General features: G+C 47.4%; 1 protein-coding gene across 1 annotated transcript in view; it reads left to right on the forward strand.

Annotated features, from left to right (window-relative positions):
* Nucleotides 1–19,555, forward strand: part of SPTLC2 (serine palmitoyltransferase long chain base subunit 2) — a 72,802-nt gene extending 53,247 nt beyond the window's left edge. The window contains exons 10-12 of the mRNA XM_068254470.1: nucleotides 14,111–14,246; nucleotides 15,163–15,292; nucleotides 18,080–19,555. Coding sequence (XP_068110571.1) covers nucleotides 14,111–14,246; nucleotides 15,163–15,292; nucleotides 18,080–18,199 — 386 coding nt within the window. The 3' untranslated portion in view covers nucleotides 18,200–19,555. The remainder of the gene's footprint in view (nucleotides 1–14,110; nucleotides 14,247–15,162; nucleotides 15,293–18,079) is intronic.
* Nucleotides 19,556–20,350: the final 795 nt, after the last annotated feature.

A 20,350-nucleotide genomic window follows, 5' to 3' on the forward strand; every position in this document is an offset into this window, starting at 1 on the left:
GGACTTGACTAATGCAGCCTGATTGGCTGAAGCCTCTTTCCCTCCTGATTCCCCTCCATACCTCTGTTCCTCTCTGATTGGCCAATATTTCTCATGCTGAAACAATGCACTTTCTGTAGTGAAGGGTGGGCACTTCAGTGTCTTTTAAAGTGTAGCTGAGATGAAATAATTCTCAGGTTTTATACTTAACTGGGGCTTCCTCCAGCCTCCTTGAGGCCATTCGGTCCCTCCTAGTTTCCCCGGGTCGCTCCTGTACCCAGCAGGGCGGCCTGGTGCGGTCGCTGAGTCTCGTTTCGTCGCACATGCGTGGCTCAGGCTGCCCAGTATTTCATCTCAAGTTTCGTTTAATGATCGTTTGGCATTTCGGTTGCGGTCTTCTGCTGTCGTTCAGATCACTAAAGCTTCTGTATTTGATCGTGGAACGGTCGCTCATCCATCATTTAAACGATTGCATCTGACGGTGTGTCCCTAGCTTACTCAATCCATTGTGATGAATAAAATGTACAGCAAATGGCAAGAAACTAAAAGGAGAGAGAGCCCTGCCCTTCATAGCATAATGTATTACTTCCCCATCACCCAGACAGAGAATTTCTGTAGAGCTTTGTACACACTGTGGATTTTTTTTAATTTTTTTTTTATTCCCATTCAAAATCATGGTTTACATTTTTGCATAAAAAAAAAAATCATAAAATAGACAAAACAACATTTACATTGTGCTTTTCTCCGTGCGGACTCGATGCGCCAGAGCTGCAGCTACTAGGGCGTGCTCATTATGCAGTAGTAGTGTTAGGGAGTCTAGCCCAAGAACTCCTTGCTGAATTGGTGCTGGCTTAATGAATAGGAAGAGCCGAGGTTCCAACCCAGGTCTCAGGACCTGTTTCCACTACACGCGGATTCTGGATGCAGAAAACTGACTCCAGTGGGACATCTGCATCAGAAAAATCGTGTTTAGTGGAAACAGACCCATAGGCATTCATTGGAGTCAGTCTTTCTGCATCCAGAATCCACATGTAGTGGAAACAGGCCCTAAATGTTGCCGGCCAAGAGACTCTTATCCTCTCATCACTGTGGTGCGAAATTACAAGACAAAGACACTTATGAACATTTATATTGCGCTTTTCTCCTGGCGGACTCAAAGCGCCAGAGCTGCAGCCACTAGGACCCGCTCTATAGGCAGTAGCAGGGTTAGGGAGACCTGCCCTGCTGAATAGGTGCTGGCTTACTGAACAGGCAGAGCTGAGATTTGAACCCTGGTCTCCTGTGTCCTTAACCGGTACACGGTGCCCTTAACAAGTACATTATCCAGCCACCAGACAAGAGTGCAAAGCCACAGCGAATAGGCAAACGTGGCATTCTGCACCATATAAAATATCTCCTGTGTATGGTGGAAGTATAGAATGTGCAACCCCCCTTTCCCCATAACATGACACTGGTCATACATGACCCCTCTGCCTTCTCATGTTCCCGGCCTGTAAGCGGAGACTGCCTGTGCCTCTTCTCTCTCACACAAGCTGCAGTTTACAAGATCACAAATGTTTGTCTTTCACTGACATTCCCAAAGTGTGACCCAGTAAACGCCCTGTATATGGTCCCCCCTGGGGCAGGTGACACTTTTTACACACTGCAATCTCACCTTGTGTGTCACTGCTCTGCCTCTGCTCTAGAATAACCCACAGATCTGTGATAACTAAAGTATTGTATGGCCCAGCAGGAGACTGCGGAGGGGAATGGACTTTAATCCTTTTCTGCCAAGATGAGCAGTAGCTGATTGGCTATAAAGCCACGCTCTCTATGGTACTCATCCTCTGCAAATGTATGCCTATAAATGCGGCTGATGATGTCCGTGCTATATATAAATACTGTAAAACATGGTAGGACGTTAGACTATGGCTATGGTAGGATTGGATTGTGAGCTCCTCTGAGGACAGCCAGTGACATGACTATGTACTCTGTAAAGTGCTGCAGGAGATGTCAGTGCTATATAAATACATACAGTGGGTTGCAAAAGTATTCGGCCCCCTTGAAGTTTTCCACATTTTGTCACGTTACTGCCACAAACATGCATCAATTTTATTGGAATTCCACATGAAAGACCAATACAAAGTGGTGTACATGTGAGAAGTGGAACGAAAATCGTACATCATTCCAAACATTTTTTACAAATAACTGCAAAGTGGGGTGTGCGTAATTATTCGGCCCCCTGAGTCAATACTTTGTAGAACCACCTCTTGCTGCAATTACAGCTGCCAGTATTTTAGGGTATGTCTCTACCAGCTTTGCACATCTACAGACTGAAATCCTTGCCCATTCTTCTTTGCAAAACAGCTCCAGCTCAGTCAGATTAGATGGACCGGGTTTGTGAACAGCAGTTTTCAGATCTTGCCACAGATTCTCGATTGGATTTAGATCTGGACTTTGACTGGGCCATTCTAACACATAGATATGTTTTGTTTTAAACCATTCCATTGTTGCCCTGGCTTTATGTTTTAGAGTTGTTGTCATGCTGGAATGTGAACCTACGCCCCAGTCTCAAGTCTTTTGCAGTCTCCAAGAGGTTTTCTTCCAAGTTTGCCCTGTATTTGGCTCCATCCATCTTCCCATCAACTCTGACCAGCTTCCCTGTCCCTGCTGAAGAGAAGCACCCCCGAGCATGATGCTGCCACCACCATATTTGACAGTGGGGATGGTGTGTTCAGAGTGATGTGCAGTGTTAGTTTTCCGCCAAACATAGCGTTTTGCATTTTGGCCAAAAAGTTCCATTTTGGTCTCATCTGACCAGAGCACCTTCTTCCACATGGTTGCTGTGTCCCCCACATGGCTTGTGGCAAACTGCAAACGGGACTTCTTATGCTTTCTGTTAACAATTATTATTATTATTGATTTATAAAGCGCCAACATATTCCGTGGCGCTGTACAAAGTAAGAAACAAACATGGGGTACATAAATAATACAGACAGTGGTGTACACCAATATACAAGATACATAATTAGTGACAAAATACAAAGAATGATACAAAATACAAATTATAGAATTGGTAATGACAGTGATAAAATTAACATGATGAAAGAAATGTATAATGGTTACCAAGACACAAAAGGGGGCGAGAGCCCTGCCCTTGAGAGCTAACAATCTAAAGGGAATGGGGGGGGGGGGGGGGGAAACAGGAGGAGGGGTAGTATGCAGCAAATATATAGAGGCTTTGTGTTTTAGGATACCTAGTAGGAGTGCAAATACCTTTCTTCTTGCCACTCTTCCATAAAGGCCAACTTTGTACAGTGCATGACTAATAGTTATCCTATGGACAGAGTCTCCCACCTGAGCTGTAGATCTCTGCAGCTCGTCCAGAGTCACCATGGGCCTCTTGACTGCATTTCTGATCAGGGCTCTCCTTGCTCAGCCTGTGAGTTTAGGTGGATGGCCTTGTCTTGGTAGGTGTACAATTGTGCCATACTCCTTACATTTCTGAATGATCGCTTGAACAGTGCTCCGTGGGATGTTCAAGGCTTTGGAAATCTTTTTGTAGCCTAAGCCTGCTTTAAATTTTCTCAATAACTTGATCCCTGACCTGTCTTGTGTGTTGTTTGGACTTCACGGTGTTGTTGCTCCCAATATTCTCTTAGACAACCTCTGAGGCCCTCACAGAGCAGCTGTATTTGTACTGACAGATTACACACAGGTGCACTCTATTTAGTCATTAGCACTCATCAGGCAATGTCTATAGGCAACTGACTGCCCTCAGATCAAAGGAGGCCGAATAATTATGCACACCACACTTTGCAGTTATTTATTTGTAAAAAATGTTTGGAATCATGTATGATTTTCGTTCCACTTCTCATATGTGCACCACTTTGTGTTTCTTTCATGTGGAATTCCAATAAAATTGATTCATGTTTGTGGCAGTAATATGACAAAATGTGGAAAACTTCAAGGGGGCCGAATACTTTTGCAACCCACTGTAATAATAATAATAATAATATGGTAGGACATTAGACTAGGACTATGGTAGGATTAGATTGTGAGCTCCTCTGAGGACAGTCAGTGACATGACTCTGTACTCTGTATATTGCTGCAAAATTTGTCACCGGGCAGCACAGTGGCGTAGTGGGTTAGCACTCTCACCTTGCAGTGCTAGGTTCCCGGTTCAAATCCCAGGGCACGATCTGCATGGAGTTTGTATCTTCTCTCCATGTCTGTGGGTTTCCTCCGGGCACTCTGGTTTCCTCTCAACCCAAAAACCATACAGACGTAAACATAAGTTAATTGGCTTCCCACTAAATAGGCACTAGACTTGGATACATACTCTACACTATATACATACACTACACGATACATACATTGACATATGACTATGGTAGGGTTAGACACTCTGAGGGACAGTTGAGTGACGAAACTATATACTCTGTACAGCACTGTGGAAGATGTCAGCGCTATATAAATACTTAATAATATAATATGCAGCCTGACCCTCAGCCAGGTCATAGTCTCTCTACCAGGGCCAATAACATGGGATTTCAGTGAGTTTGATGGTCAGCTCTGAAGCCCAGAGGAGGAGGGGGGGGGGTGAGCTGCTGGAATGTGTGGCAGGGTGATTTACACTGCTTGGAGCTGACATACTCCCTGGGGAGAGTGGACTCAGCACAGCCGGGAACTGTAAACATTCTCCACATCAAAGCAGAAAGTGGATACTTGTTGGAGAGGCTCTCTGCCTTTCTGCAGCATCTGGATGTGATAAAGTGAACGAGGCTGCTCTCTCCCACTTCAAGAGCCTGGCTCAGTCCCAGACTTTAACCCTTTCCCGGACAGACTCCTGCTGCCTCTCCTGCAAAAGGGACTGTACAGTGTTGGCCGAAAGTACTGAGAATGGCACAAATGCTTGTTTTCAGAGTTTGCTGCTCCACTGCTCTTAGGTCTTTTTGTCAGATGTCCCTGCAGTGTATTGAAGTAATAATTACAGGCATTTTGTAAGTTTTTCTTGCGGTAAATCAACTTCTGGGCCAAATCTGGACTGAGGGCAACCCATTCTTTCATAACCAATGCTTGGAGTTTGTCAGAATTTGTGGTATTTTGTTTGTCTGCCCGCCTCTTGAGGATTAACCACAAAACAGAAGGTATTTGCGATTATTCAGGTTGTAGTGAGCATATATTTCCCACGATGCATCACTGCTGAATATGCAAATGATCCTTTGTTGTCCCTGATAGCTAAACACACCTTCAGAACCGCTGGAATGCAATGATGTGTCGGCTTGTTAATTGTACAGAGCCACAATCCTCCAACATGCGTACAGACTGTTCTGGGTTTTGTTGATCCTTATTTTAAAGCACTCCCGCTATTCTAACTCAATCAGCATGACAGAATAATTTCCAGCCTTGTGCTCGTCAACACTCTCACCGAGAAGATATATTATTATTTATATAGCGCTGACATCTTCCGCAGCACTGTACAGAGCATATGGTCTTGTCACTGACTGTCCCTCAGAGGAGCTCACAATCTAATCCTACCACTCTCTCTAGGGCCAATTTAGGGGGAAGCCAATTCACTTATCTGTATGTTTTTGGGATATTGGAGGAAAAAGGAGTGCCCAGAGGAAACCAGGGCTGTGGAGGCAAGGAGTCTGAGTCGTAGCAGTTTTGGGTACCTGGAGTTGGAGGTTTCATAAACTAAGGAGTCGGATGATTTTTGTACAAAATCCACAGCCCTGGTAAGTATATAAAGGTCCGTACACACGCCTGATCAAAGGCAACGACGAGTCTGTTGTCACCTCCTGCTTGGGCGTGTTTTCAGCAGACAGTACAGCGTGTGTACAGTCTGTCAGTGGAGTGATAAGGCTGTTTCTGAGCGATCGGTGAATCGCTCAGAAACAGCCTTATCAGTCCACCGACAGACTGTACACAAGCTGTACTGTCTGCTGAAAACACGCCCAGCAGGAGGTGACGACGGACTCGTCGTTGCCTTTGATCAGGCGTGTACGGACCTTTAGACTAAGGAGTCTGAGTCTGAGCCAATTTGGGTACCTGGAGTCGGTGGTTTCATAAATTGAGGAGTCGGAGTCTGAGTTGGAGTCGGATGATTTTTGTACCAACTCCCACACACACGGTGAGAACATGCAAACACCTTGCAGAGGTGGGATTCTAACCAGGGACCCAGCTCTGCAATGCGAGAGTGCTATCTTCTGCGCCACTGTGCTGCCCAGATTTTTTTTTTGGGGGGGGGGGGTTCATGGCCCCCAAGTTCGGGTTCATGGCCAAGGATGACATTGCAATTCATCTGTTCACTCTTCAGAATAACATTCTGGAGTATATAAATTGCCATCATAAAAACTGAAGCAGCAAACTTTGTGAAAACCAGTTTTTGTGCCTTTCTCAAAACTTTTGGCTATGACTGTAGAATGGCTGACCCATTCGATGGACGCAGATCCCTTGTGAATGGACTGTCTGCACTGCATGGATCAGCCAACAATTTCAGCTACCAACATAAAAAGTGATGGGAGAGGCTGGCAGCACCATAATCTCTAGTGTTCAGGAGAGACTGGCTGTGCTGTATTCTGTATATAGTGCCTGGTGTACAGGGGAGACCGGCAGTGCCATATTACGTATTTAATGATCGGTGTACAGGGGAGACTGGCAGTGCTGTATTCTGTATTTAGTACCTGGTGTAAAAGACAAAGACACACACTTTTTTAAATAGCGCTTTTCTCCTGGCGGACTCAAAGCGCCAGAGCTGCAGCCACTAGGACGCGCTCTATAGGCAGTAGCAGTGTTAGGGAGACTTGCCTAAGGTCTCCTGCTGAATAGGTGCTGGCTTACTGAACAGGCAGAGCTGAGATTCGAACCCAGATCGCCCATGTCAGAGGCAGAGCCCTTAACCATTACACTATCCAGCCACCATTACAGCGGAGACTGGCAGTGCCATATTCTGTATTTAGTGCCTGGTGTACAGGGGAGACCGGCAGTGCCATATTCTGTATTTAGTGCCCAATGTAATAATAATACTAATAATGGCAGTATTTGTATAGCGCCTTTCTCCTGTCGGACTCAAAGCGCTTGCGAGGCAGCCAATAGAGCGCACTCAGTAGGCTGTAGCAGTGTTAAGGAGACTTGCCCAAGAAACTCCACAGGGGAGACTGGCCGTGCTGTATTCTGTATTTAGTGCCCAGTGTACAGGAGATACCGGCAGTGCCATATTCTGTATTTAGTGCCCGGTGTACAGGGGAGACTGGCAGTGCTGTATTCTGTATATAGTGCCCAGTGTACAGGGGAGACTGGCAGTGCTGTATTCTGTATATAGTGCCCAGTGTACAGGGGAGACTGGCAGTGCTGTATTCTGTATATAGTGCCCAGTGTACAGGGGAGACTGGCAGTGCTGTATTCTGTATATAGTGCCCGGTGTACAGGGGAGACTGGCAGGGCTGTATTCTGTATATAGTGCCCAGTGTACAGGAGAGACCGGCAGTGCCATATTCTGTATATAGTGCCCAGTGTACAGGGGAGACTGGCAGTGCTGTATTCTGTATATAGTGCCCAGTGTACAGGGGAGACTGGCTGTGCTGTATTCTGTATATAGTGCCCTGTGTACAGGGGAGACTGGCAGTGCTGTATTCTGTATATAGTGCCCGGTGTACAGGAGAGACTGGCAGTGCCGTATTCTGTATATAGTGCCCGGTGTACAGGGGAGACTGGCAGGGCTGTATTCTGTATATAGTGCCCAGTGTACAGGAGAGACCGGCAGTGCCATATTCTGTATATAGTGCCCAGTGTACAGGGGAGACTGGCAGTGCTGTATTCTGTATATAGTGCCCTGTGTACAGGGGAGACTGGCAGTGCTGTATTCTGTATATAGTGCCCGGTGTACAGGAGAGACTGGCAGTGCCGTATTCTGTATATAGTGCCCGGTGTACAGGGGAGACTGGCAGGGCTGTATTCTGTATATAGTGCCCAGTGTACAGGAGAGACCGGCAGTGCCATATTCTGTATATAGTGCCCAGTGTACAGGGGAGACTGTCAGTGCTGTATTCTGTATATAGTGCCCAGTGTACAGGGGAGACTGGCAGGGCTGTATTCTGTATATAGTGCCCAGTGTACAGGAGAGACCGGCAGTGCCATATTCTGTATATAGTGCCCAGTGTACAGGGGAGACTGGCAGTTCTGTATTCTGTATATAGTGCCCGGTGTACAGGGGAGACTGGCAGTGCTGTATTCTGTATATAGTGCCCAGTGTACAGGGGAGACTGGCAGTGCTGTATTCTGTATATAGTGCCCGGTGTACAGGGGAGACCGGCAGTGCTGTATTCTGTATATGGTGCCCGGTGTACAGGGGAGACCGGCAGTGCCATATTACATATGTAGTGCCCGGTGTACAGGGGAGACTGGCAGTGCTGTATTCTGTATTTAGTGCCTGGTGTAAAGGGAGACCGGCAATGCCATATTCTGTATTTAGTGCCCGGTGTACAGGGGAGACCGGCAGTGCCATATTCTGTATATAGTGCTCGGTGTACAGGGGAGACTGGCAGTGCTGTATTCTGTAAATAGTGCCCGGTGTACAGGGGAGATTGGCAGTGCTGTATTCTGTATATAGTGCCCGGTGTACAGGGGAGACTGGCAGTGCCGTATTCTGTATTTAGTGCCCGGTGTACAGGGGAGACCGGCAGTGCCATATTCTGTAATTAGTGCCCAGTGTACAGGGGAGACTGGCAGTGCTGTGTTCTGTATTTAGTACCCGGTGTACAAGGGAGACTGGCAGTGCTGTATTCTGTATTTAGTGCCCAGTGTACAGGAGACACTGGCAGTGCTGTATTCTGTATATAGTGCCCGGTGTACAGGGGAGACTGGCAGTGCTGTATTCTGTATATAGTGCCCAGTGTACAGGGGAGACTGGCAGTGCTGTATTCTGTATATAGTGCCCGGTGTACAGGGGAGACCGGCAGTGCCATATTCTGTATATAGTGCTCGGTGTACAGGGGAGACTGGCAGTGCTGTATTCTGTATTTAGTGCCCGGTGTACACAGGAGAATGCCTGGTATGTGGCATGAATAGCCTTATACAGTGCTCAGTGTAGTGATGTGGGGTGTGTGGCTTCTGTCTTCTGTCTGTATGATGGGAAGAATTATCCCTGACCCCTCACATCCTATGATAATTGCCTTAGGCCCAGCGGATGGGGCCTCTCTTCTCGCAATTATAGAGCTGCAAGATCAGAGGAAGGGAAAAAAATTGATTCCAGATTGCATGAGGCCAGGAGTGAGAGACAACGTGACCCGCTGTACAAGAAGCAGAGGAGCCGCCGATCTCTCGGTTTATAGTGCTCTGCAGTGTAGCCCCATCTTTCCCCTCCTGTACATACACCAGGATTGGCGAAGGCTCTCCTCCTGTACACACACCAGGATTGGCGGAGACTCCCATCTCTCTCCTTCTGTACACAGACCAGGATTGGAGGGGACCCCCATCTCTCTCCTCCTGTACACAGACCAGGATTGGCAGGGACTCCACTATCTCCTCCTGTACACAGACCAGGATTGGCGGAGACTCCCATCTCTCCCCTCCTGTACACAGACCAGGATTGGCGGAGACTCCCATCTCTCCCCTCCTGTACACAGACCAGGATTGGCGGAGACTCCCATCTCTCTCCTCCTGTACACAGACCAGGATTGGCGGAGACTCCCATATCTCCCCTCCTGTACACAGACCAGGATTGGTAGAGACCCCCCATCTCTCCCCTCCTGTACACAGACCAGGATTGGAGGGAACCCCCATCTCTCTCCTTTTGTACACAGACCAGGATTGGCGGAGACTCCCATCTCTCCCCTCCTGTACACAGACCAGGATTGGCGGAGACTCCACTCTCTCCTCCTGTACACAGACCAGGATTGGCGGAGACTCCCATATCTCCCCTCCTGTACACAGACCAGGATTGGTAGAGACCCCCCATCTCTCCCCTCCTGTACACAGACCAGGATTGGCGGAGACTCCCATCTCTCCCTTCCTGTACACAGACCAGGATTGGAGGGAACCCCCATCCCTCTCCTCCTGTACACAGACCAGGATTGTCGGAGACTCCACTCTCTCCTCCTGTACACAGACCAGGATTGGCGGAGACTCCCATCTCTTCCCTCCTGTACACAGACCAGGATTGGCGGAGACTCCCATATCTCCCCTCCTGTACACAGACCAGGATTGGTAGAGACCCCCCATCTCTCCCCTCCTGTACACAGACCAGGATTGGCGGAGACTCCCATCTCTCCCCTCCTGTACACAGACCAGGATTGGAGGGAACCCCCATCCCTCTCCTCCTGTACACAGACCAGGATTGTCGGAGACTCCACTCTCTCCTCCTGTACACAGACCAGGATTGGCGGAGACTCCCATCTCTCCCCTCCTGTACACAGACCAGGATTGGTAGAGACCCCCCATCTCTCCCCTCCTGTACACAGACCAGGATTGGCGGAGACTCCCATCTCTCCCCTCCTGTACACAGACCAGGATTGAAGGAGACCCTCTTACACTTGTCAGTTTGAGGAAAGGTTGGACTGTGTGTTGGTTGTATTGTATTTATTGTATTTATAAAGCGCCAACATATTACGCAGCGCACAAGAGGTTTATGATTGAGGCCACCCATAAATTAATAGACATTTATTCGTTGATAAAAACGTACAGATGGCAGAATGCTCTGTGACCGAATGCCAATCGGGCGGTTTGCTGACATAACCAGATTGTGGAAAGTCCACAGATGATCCTCTTAGAGGAAAGTCTAGTGTTTATCCATCATTGTACAGTCATGAGGACACTGCTGGGGAGGGTCTGTCTCCTGTACGTCTCTCATTCACTGTGCAGTGACTACCAAGTTACGCGTGTTCCTGCTGGACTGGGCAAACAGTATGTGAAGGTGCCAGTTACACAGGGAATGGATCGAGGGCCAGAGCTACCTGCTGTATGCTGTGTGGAGATCCAATGGCCAGCTCTAGATGGGTGGGGGGGGGGGGGGGGTACTTCCAGGGGCCACAACAGATATACTCCCTGTTCTGTACCATAGCACACCTCTGCTGGCCAGCACATTATCCAGCATGTTTCCTCTTGTAGTGGATCGATAGTTGGCGCCCCTTTGTATAGAAAGCCTCCTGAAACTGATTGAAATTTTACCTGTTATGCATTAGACTTCCATGCAGTGAAAACTGTTGGGCCCATTATGTGTTGGACTGGCGTGCTGTGACCATGGCTTCTTATGTGTTGGACTGCCATGCAGTGACCACCGTTAGGCCCTTTTGTGTTGGTCTGCTGTGCAGTGACCGCTGTTAGGCCCTTATGCGTTGGACTGGTGTGCTATGACCACCATCAAGCTCATTTTGCGTTGGACTGGCTTGCCGTGACCACTGTTAGGTCTGTTTTGTGTTGGAATGGCATCCCATGAACACAGTTAGGCCCATTTTGCGTTGGACTGGCCTGCAGTGACCACCTTCAGGCTCATTATGCGTTGGACTGCATGCACGCGCCCGTTCCCTGGGAAACTGCAGCCCCAGGACTTGAAGCCAATTGGCGTTAGGCGGTCCTGAGGCTGCTGCGGCGGCCACGCCCGTTGGCGTGAGGCGGTCGTACAGTAGTTTAAAATAAAACATCCATATCCCTCTGTTTAGGGTCCCTTTAAGAAACTTCACTTGTTATCTATGCAAAAGAGCTTCTCTGAGCTCTGGCTAATTAAGTCAGAGAGCAGTGATATTTTCTGAAGCACTTATACAGCAAAGAAACGGTGAAATAAAATTTCAGAAAAGATTTTACTGCAGGGAATTTCGAAGGGTCATTGGCTCTGCTGTGTTTCATAGTTTAAAATACAGAGTGTAGTTTGTAAGCTGCAAATATTAGAGAATGATGCAATGTTATTTAATTTAAAAAAAAAAAAAAGCAATAAAACTGAAAATAAAAATGACTTTTTTCTTTGCTACTAATGTTTTATTACATACAATTTGCTATATCATAAGTTTTTTTTTTTTTTTTTTTTTTTTTTTTCACTTCAGTGTCACTTTAAAGTGGCCATGTTAACAAGGACTTAAAGGACAACTGAAGTGAGAAGAATATGGAGGCTGCCATGGTTTATTTCCTTTTAAAGTGGAATATAACCCAGCATTTCATCTATGCTCTAAAACATTATTTACAGCATATTCTATGCATCCAGCATTTTTTTTTTTTTTTTTTTTTTTACTAGACCAGCATTGGAAGGGTTACACACAGAGCTTGAAAGTTCAGTGCCGTGAAATGTGTACGCATCCGAACTTGTAGATTATATTATCTTGTGTTTACTTAAATGTATTAAGTGAGGAATGTGACACATTCTCTGACTGTGGAGAAGCTGCTCAACACAGACAGAGTCTAGGCACGTCTGCCTGAATGAATGAATAAAACCAATTATTAATAAAATGCAAAGTCAGCTCACAATGCAAAAAACTGTACTTTTTGGGAACCTATAACTTCTAAATGAATAATACTTGTGCTCAAATGCAAAAATGATAACCGGATGGCATATAAAAAGTAGGAGAACATGTTTTTATTGAATATTATGTCAGGGTTTTAAAACGGTTTAAACAATACCAGTTGCCTGGCTGTCCTGTTAATCTATTTGACTGCAGTAGTTTCTGGATCAAACCAGAAATGGTTAAAAGTATTAGAGGCAGAGGATCAGCAGGACAACCAAGCAACTGGTATTGTTTAAAAGTATGTCATCCTCCATATGTCTCTCACCTCAAGTTCCCTTAAAAATCTTTTACGTTGGTAAATGTGTTGTTTTTTAACTTTTGATTACATAATGCTGTGAATGTTTCAGTCTGAATCATGTGTGTTCCAGCAGTCGGTACAGGTCAGCAAAGCACTAGTTTTATGGGATTATGAGGGATGCTGGGAAGAGGTAATGGTCAGTGATTGGTAGTTGCTCTCAGCATTACTGCATGTCAGGAACCAGGCTGGTACAATCCCTCACTACATGGAACCTTCCATTGTACGGTTGTGAAGTCTGCGTCTGTGTTGGAAGCCCGGTAATGCCGCCCTCTCTGCTGTGAGCTGACACACGAGGTCAGCCCTGCACCCAGCCTGTCCTCGCTGTGGGGGTGACACAGTGACGCAGATACAGGTGACCTGCGACCTGCCTAATAGGATTACCAACTAATCGCTGGAACGCCGAGCTGTTTGTGTTTCACATTTCCTCCAGCTGACAATTAGTATTAAGCACGATTGTACAGATTGCTTGTCACCTCTACATATAACAAAACTCCTTACTGATTAGGCTTGTACGGACAACTTCCTGTTCCATAAATGATTGTTATGTAATGTCTCCGCCATCCTGAGAGGTCTGTGCCTCTGTTAAGCTCTGACGAGAATCCAGCAAGTGTATAAGTGACCCTGACGCCTTGGCCAGCAATCTATCCTGCCGTCGTCCTGAGCTGTGGCGCCCTGGCCCGTCGTCCTGAGCTGTGGCGCCCTGGCCCGTCGTCCTGAGCTGTGGCGCCCTGGCCCGTCGTCCTGAGCTGTGGCGCCCTGGCCCGTCGTCCTGAGCTGTGGCGCCCTGGCCCGTCGTCCTGAGCTGTGGCGCCCTGGCCCGTCGTCCTGAGCTGTGGCGCCCTGGCCCGTCGTCCTGAGCTGTGGCGCCCTGGCCCGTCGTCCTGAGCTGTGGCGCCCTGGCCCGTCGTCCTGAGCTGTGGCGCCCTGGCCCGTCGTCCTGAGCTGTGGCGCCCTGGCCCGTGGTCCTGAGCTGTGGCGCCCTGGCCCGTGGTCCTGAGCTGTGGCGCCCTGGCCCGTGGTCCTGAGCTGTGGCGCCCTGGCCCGTGGTCCTGAGCTGTGGCGCCCTGGCCCGTGGTCCTGAGCTGTGGCGCCCTGGCCCGTCGTCCTGAGCTGTGGCGCCCTGGCCCGTCGTCCTGAGCTGTGGCGCCCTGGCCCGTCGTCCTGAGCTGTGGCGCCCTGGCCCGTCGTCCTGAGCTGGGGCGCCCTGGCCCGTCGTCCTGAGCTGGGGCGCCCTGGCCCGTCGTCCTGAGCTGGGGCGCCCTGGCCCGTCGCCCTGAGCTGTGGCCCGTTGACCTGAGCATTTGAGATGTCCTGAGCTGTGACATGGGCTGATGCAGTGTCTTTTTCTTTTTTCACACAGGTCGACAGCGAGTGGAGCAGCTGGCAGACAACACGCGGTATTTCAGACGGCGTCTTACAGAAATGGGTTTCATTATTTACGGGAACAGCGACTCTCCGGTGGTCCCGCTGATGCTCTACATGCCAGCAAAGATCGGGTAAGCCCCTAAACCTGTGTGTGTATTCACCATGTAATGTGCAAGGTATATAAAGTCACTGCATATGGTCGCTTCCAGCAAAGAATGGGTGAGCCCACTCATGTTCACACCTATGACACATCACTTAGTGGGTGGAGCCACAGATGTCACATCCGGGACTGCTAGTTTACAGCACTCCTGTGGCGTATTAACGTTACAGAGCGATTATAATCCAACTGGCAGACAGCCGTTTCAGGTTGTTTGGCCTTCATCAGTGTAAGGAGGTCATGTGACTGTATGGTAGAACTTGTGACAGGGTTCTATTTCCAGCATGTGTTTTGCATGTCCACTCTAGGCACCTCCAGCGATGAGCGACCCCCCCCCCCCCCCCCCCCCTCTCTAGTTACCCAACACTAGAGGAGCCGGCACTAAAGGGAGCAGTGAGAGGAGGTCGCTCATCGCTAGAGGTGGAGCCTGGAGTAGATGAGGAGCGCTGCTTCCACTGTGCCTACTGCACTGAGTTGGTGGAGTACAGGAGGGGAGCAGGGATGGAAGGAGGCACAAAGAGAAACAGACTGAGGCTCAAGTGGGGACAGACGGGGCAGAGGGTAACACTGAAGGCACAGGGCAACGGAGGGGCTTACTGCAGACACAGGATTTACAGGGGACAGAGATGGCACAGTGTTATCGACTTATGGACAGATTCAGGTTAGCAACACCTAAAGTCCCTTTCTCGTTCTTTAACAGACTACTATCGGGATGGGTTTTTTTTTAGGAGCCTGTAAAAAAATAAAAATAAATGAAGTGTGTAACTGGGATGCAGATAATGGCCATAAAATATGTGTAATTTAGAAAATTTTATTTGTAAGGTGAAACAACAAATAATTTGGGGGAAGAGGGGGACAAGAGACAAAACTGACCGATCTTCCCTACGCAGGGCCTTCGGACGAGAGATGTTGAAGAGGAATATTGGAGTGGTGGTTGTCGGATTTCCAGCTACCCCAATCATCGAATCCAGAGCTCGGTTCTGTGTGTCGGCAGCACATACCAGGGAGATGTTGGATCTGGTGAGTGGATGGAGCCGTGTTTGGCTGGGATGGTGAAGTGGGATTTGAATAAAGATATTGTGTTTCTGTTATTGCTAATTGTTGAGCCGTCTGTACTATAATTAATTTATAAAGCACCAACATTCCGTGGCACTGTACAAAGTAAGAAACAAACATGGGGTACATAGTAATACAATACATCAAACATAGACAGAATTGGTAATTTCAGTGACAAATGTAACATGATAAATAAAATGTCTAACAAATTCCAAGACACAAAAGGGTGAGTGAGCCCTGCCCTTGGGAGCTTACAATCTAAAGTAATGGGGGGGGGGGGGGATACAATATTTTTATACCTAGAGGCAGTGTGTTTTTATGTTATATAGTAAGAAGTACAACTTAGCCAAAGGCCGAATAGGGAATGGCCTAAGTTAGAGCATAGGCTTGTCGGTAACAAGTGAGTTTTTACTAATCTCTTAAAGATTTCAAAGGTGGGAGAGTGACAAATGTGTTGTGGAAGGGGATAACAGAGGAGGGGTGAAGCGAGTAAGAAATCTTGTATACATGAATGTGAGAAGATAATTCTAGAGGAGGACAAAAGAAGGTCATGTGCAGATGTGGTCACTGCTGAACCTTCGCCTTTCTCTGTCCCCCTCCCCCATGTTTCCTTAGGGATGACAGATGATTTCAAAGTGTGACTGGTGGCACCATAGTATGGCAGCCTTGGCTCTTGGACCTTATTTGAGGTGAGGTATGGAAAGCTAGGCGAGGGTCTGTAAAGGTGACGTATGGAAAGATAGGCAAGGGTGGGTAGAGGTGACATGAGGTATGGAAAGATAGGTAAGGGTCGGTAGGGGTGAAGTGAGGTATGGAAAGCTAGGCGAGGGCCTGTAGAGGTGACGTGAGGTATGGAAAGATAGGTGAGGGTCGGTAGGGGTATAGTGAGGTATGGAAAGCTAGACGAGGGTGGGTAGAGGTGAAGTGAGGTATGGAAAGATGGGTAGAGGTGACCTGAGGTATGGAAAGATAGGTGAGGGTCGGTAAAGGTGATGTGCGGTATGGAAAGATGGTTGAGGGTCATTAGGAGTGACATGAGGTATGGAAAGATAGGCTAGTATTGGTAGAGGTGATGTGAGGTATGGAAAGATTGGCGAGGGCCGGTAGAGGTGACATGAGGTATGGAAAGATAGGTGAGGGTCGGTAGAGGTGAAGTGAGGTATGAAAAGATAGATGAGGGTCGGTAGAGGTGAGATATGGAAAGATAGGTGAGGGTCATTAGGAGTGATATGAGGAATGGAAAGATAGGTGAGGGTTAGTAGAGGTGACATGAGGTATGGGAAGATAGGTGAATGTCAGTATGACTGACATTAAATTAGGAATGTAGGAGGGAGGGTGGATGGGTGAGGATCAGATGTCATGGGCAATCGGATGGCTGAGTGCTTAATGGTGGGGTAGATGAATGACAGTAGAGGTGACCTTGGATTATGGAAGGAAGGAAGGATGGAGGTGGGTGGTTAGTTTAGGGTAAAGTCTGAACAAGGAGGGTAGTTGGGAGATGAGGGTAAAGGATGGTAAGAGCGATGACTTTTCTGTAGGACACCAGCAAACAGAAGCTGGTACTAGAGGTTGATCTCTGCTTCAATAATTAGGAAGGAAACCCTGGGGACAAAACCAACTGGATTTATGGACAGCAGAGCAAGCTCTGATTGTGTATAAGAATGCAGTGTCTGTTACTAAATCCATTCATGTTAGTACTTTCTATACATTGTTTATTTTATTGGGGTACTAATAGATTTCTGCACCCTGAGATTTTCCATACTCTATATGGGTTAAAATGAAATCATGGGTAAGTACATTTCATGGCTGGGCTCACCGGTCCCTGTCTGCTACCATGGCTTACCAGAGTGGTGTCTGATTTGTGTAGTCCGGATATCTGGTCAGCCTGGTACATGTAGGGGGGGGTGACAAGTGCTCATAGAGACAATATTTACTCCATAGCATCCAAGTTCTCTCAGACTCTGTTCTAGGCTGTCTGCTCCCCCCACTATCTTCTAATCTCCCTATCCCTCCAAATCACTCTGCAACCTTCCATGCCCCCCTTTACTGTACATGTCTTATCCGTCCACCAACCTGCTGCTTTTTAACTTTTTTTTTTTTTTAAATAACACCCCCCCCCCTCCTCCTCCCTCAACTCACACACTCTTGCTCAGTAGTCCAGTAGTCTACTGTAACCCCTCTTCGACCAAGGCCCTGGATACCTGAAGGATTTGTTGCAACTGCACCACACCTCCCACAACCTCACATCAAAAGAATCTAATAACTTGACCACCCCCAGAGTTCAACTAAAATTTTTTGGAGCCAGAGCTTTCTGTCATGCTGCCCCTACCCTGGAATAAGCCTTGCCAAACTTAATCGAGACCGCTCCAACCCTGGACACATTTTAAATCAAAACTGAAGTCACTTGTTTAGTCTGGCGTTTATGATCACTTAATTTTTCCCCCTGTATACATCGCTATGTACTGATCCTGAGACAAGCTTATAGGCTTTGGGTCCTACACGAGAAAAGCTCTTTACAAATGTTGTGCTGTTGTTTTTCTACCATACCATCAACCTGTCCACACACACTCACACTAACACACTCACCCACCGTGCCTCTGCTGTACTTGCATTATTCCCCATCTACCCATAATCCTCTCTACTCTGTCCTATTCCTCCCTTCCTTGTGAACCCTTTGTCTTATCTGACACAAACCTGTCTGGCCCGATATCCTGCTCCCCAGTATCTGACTCCTCCATTCTCTCCTCTCAGGCACTGGACAAAATCAGTGAGGTTGGAGACCTTCTTCAGCTGAAATACTCCCGCCATCAGTTCTTACCTCTTCTGGATCGGCCTTTCGATGAGACCACATATGAGGAGAATGAAGACTGACCCTGACCCGTTATCCATGCCAGGTCATCGCCATCAGTTGGGGAGCGGTGTCCAGCCCTCTCCCCTTCCATACACTCCAGCCTGGTGGAGAGAAGATTACTTTTATAAATATATATGTATATTTTTTTTCTTTTATATATTATTTATTTTGAATGGGACCGGTGAAGACGCATTTCCAAGTCTGAGGCTTCCCTGCACAGCCTGTCAGGATCTGGGTTCGCTCTGTTCGGTCTGGTGACCGGGTGCCTGGGCAGCTATTTGCAGCATTTCTATGTCTTTTAAACTATTGTTCATTGTTCTCCCGTGCCGGACCAGGTAGCAAGAAACAGCACAGGTGCTAGATGAGGTGCTGTGTACAAGTCCAACACTGGTTGTCGCTAAGGGACTCCATCCGGTGTATATTGTTGGGGGGCCAACACTGGTTACTTCCTGGGGGTCCAACTCTGAATGCTGCAGGAGAGGGAAAATACTGGTCACTTCTGGTGGGGTCCACCAGTGAGTATTGCTGGAGGCCCTACAGTGTTTAATTCTAGGTGATCAAACTCTGAATACTTGAGAGCCAACCCTGGTTCCTTATAGGAAGTCAAACATTGGGTTCTGATGGGTCATAAGTTTGTAGTAGTAAGAGTGACCACTTTCCAGGCTATGTTTTCAGCCTGTGTTTGGATGTACTGTGCAGTCTACAGGATGAACCCCATATTCAGGTATGTCCGGGGAAGGTCCCTTCTTGGCTAAGTTTCCTGTGCTTGTCCATCTTCCAGCTCCTGGTCTTTTTATCTGGAAAGCAGCCTACTACTTACATAAGTAGGTTGGACTTCTTGATGAAATTACTTCATCCTCGTATCTGTTTCTATTTGAACTGTGACCAGAAGTTTTTAAGACTTTGTGGCTATTATTTATGAGTACTTGAAGACCCCATTTGACCAGAACAGGTTGGGGGACCAGCTAGACTTTTCTTCCTGATGTCCTTCGTGTAGTTTTGGTGGGACCAAAGTAACAGTTGGGAAGGGAAATGAGCACCTGGCAGTATGACCCCTTGGTTAGTGTTCCCCGGCAAGCATTACATTCCTCCTTCAGGAAATCCTGGCCACATCCAGGCCCCCATCCGGTGAAGGGCTTTGGCTATGTTCCTCCTAAGGCCTTAATCTGAGATGTCTTTTGGCATGACGTGTGGATGTACTGAGCCGAAAGGACAGACAGTTCTTGTCCAATGTGTTACGTCTTTTAATCACAGCCTTTATACGAACCCCAGATAATTCTGCCTGATGTAACAACATGAGCTCTTCTGACACAGAAATGTGACACATCTGCTTGTGGGGGTTCCGCTGCTAATCAATAAAAATACATATATTTTCACTGTGTCATCCTGTCTCCTTCCTCATGAGGATCACCTGAAGATTGGCTGATATATTGGGGGGCGCACATCGCTTATGTCTTGGGATGACTTGAACACCCGATACTGGCCTCAATTTACGGAGCATTATCAAACGTTTATCAAACACTTTATCAAACGTTTGATAATTTACTTCATGGGTAAAATCTCACTAAGGTGTTTATCGGTAAAACATTCGATAAATATATAACACCTTAGAATCAGAATCAATTTATTTTCGCCAAGTAAGTTTGCACCTACAAGGAATTTGTCTTGGCAGTTGCTTAACAAACACAAACAAAAACAATACAAGGACAGACAGTGTGAATATTACAAGTTAAGGACATTATAAGTATAGTGGCAGTAAGCAATGTGAGAATTGTTCATGTTTAGTTCTGTGCTGAATACTTTCAGTCCTAGCAGCTCTAACGTGGTTCAGCATTAAGTATGGCTACCGCTTGAGGAAAAAAACTGTTCCTGTGTCTGGAGGTTTTGGTAGCGATTGACCGGAATCTTACTCCTGAAGGCATGCGCTGGAAGATGGAGTGAGCTGGGTGAGAGCGGTCAGAGGCAATTTTGGTTGCTCTCTTTCTGCACCTGCTAGTGTAAAGATCCTGCAGGGAAGGTAAGCTACAGCCAATTATCCTTTCCGCTGATCGGATGATGCGCTGCAGCCTCCCCTTTTCTAATGCTGAGCAGGAGCTGAACCATACAGTCATGGATGATGTTATGGTGGATTCGATGATTGCAGTGTAGAACTGCACCATTAGATTTTGAGG

This window comes from Hyperolius riggenbachi, chromosome 9, assembly GCF_040937935.1.
Source record: "Hyperolius riggenbachi isolate aHypRig1 chromosome 9, aHypRig1.pri, whole genome shotgun sequence".
Classification (NCBI taxonomy): Eukaryota; Metazoa; Chordata; class Amphibia; order Anura; family Hyperoliidae; genus Hyperolius; species Hyperolius riggenbachi.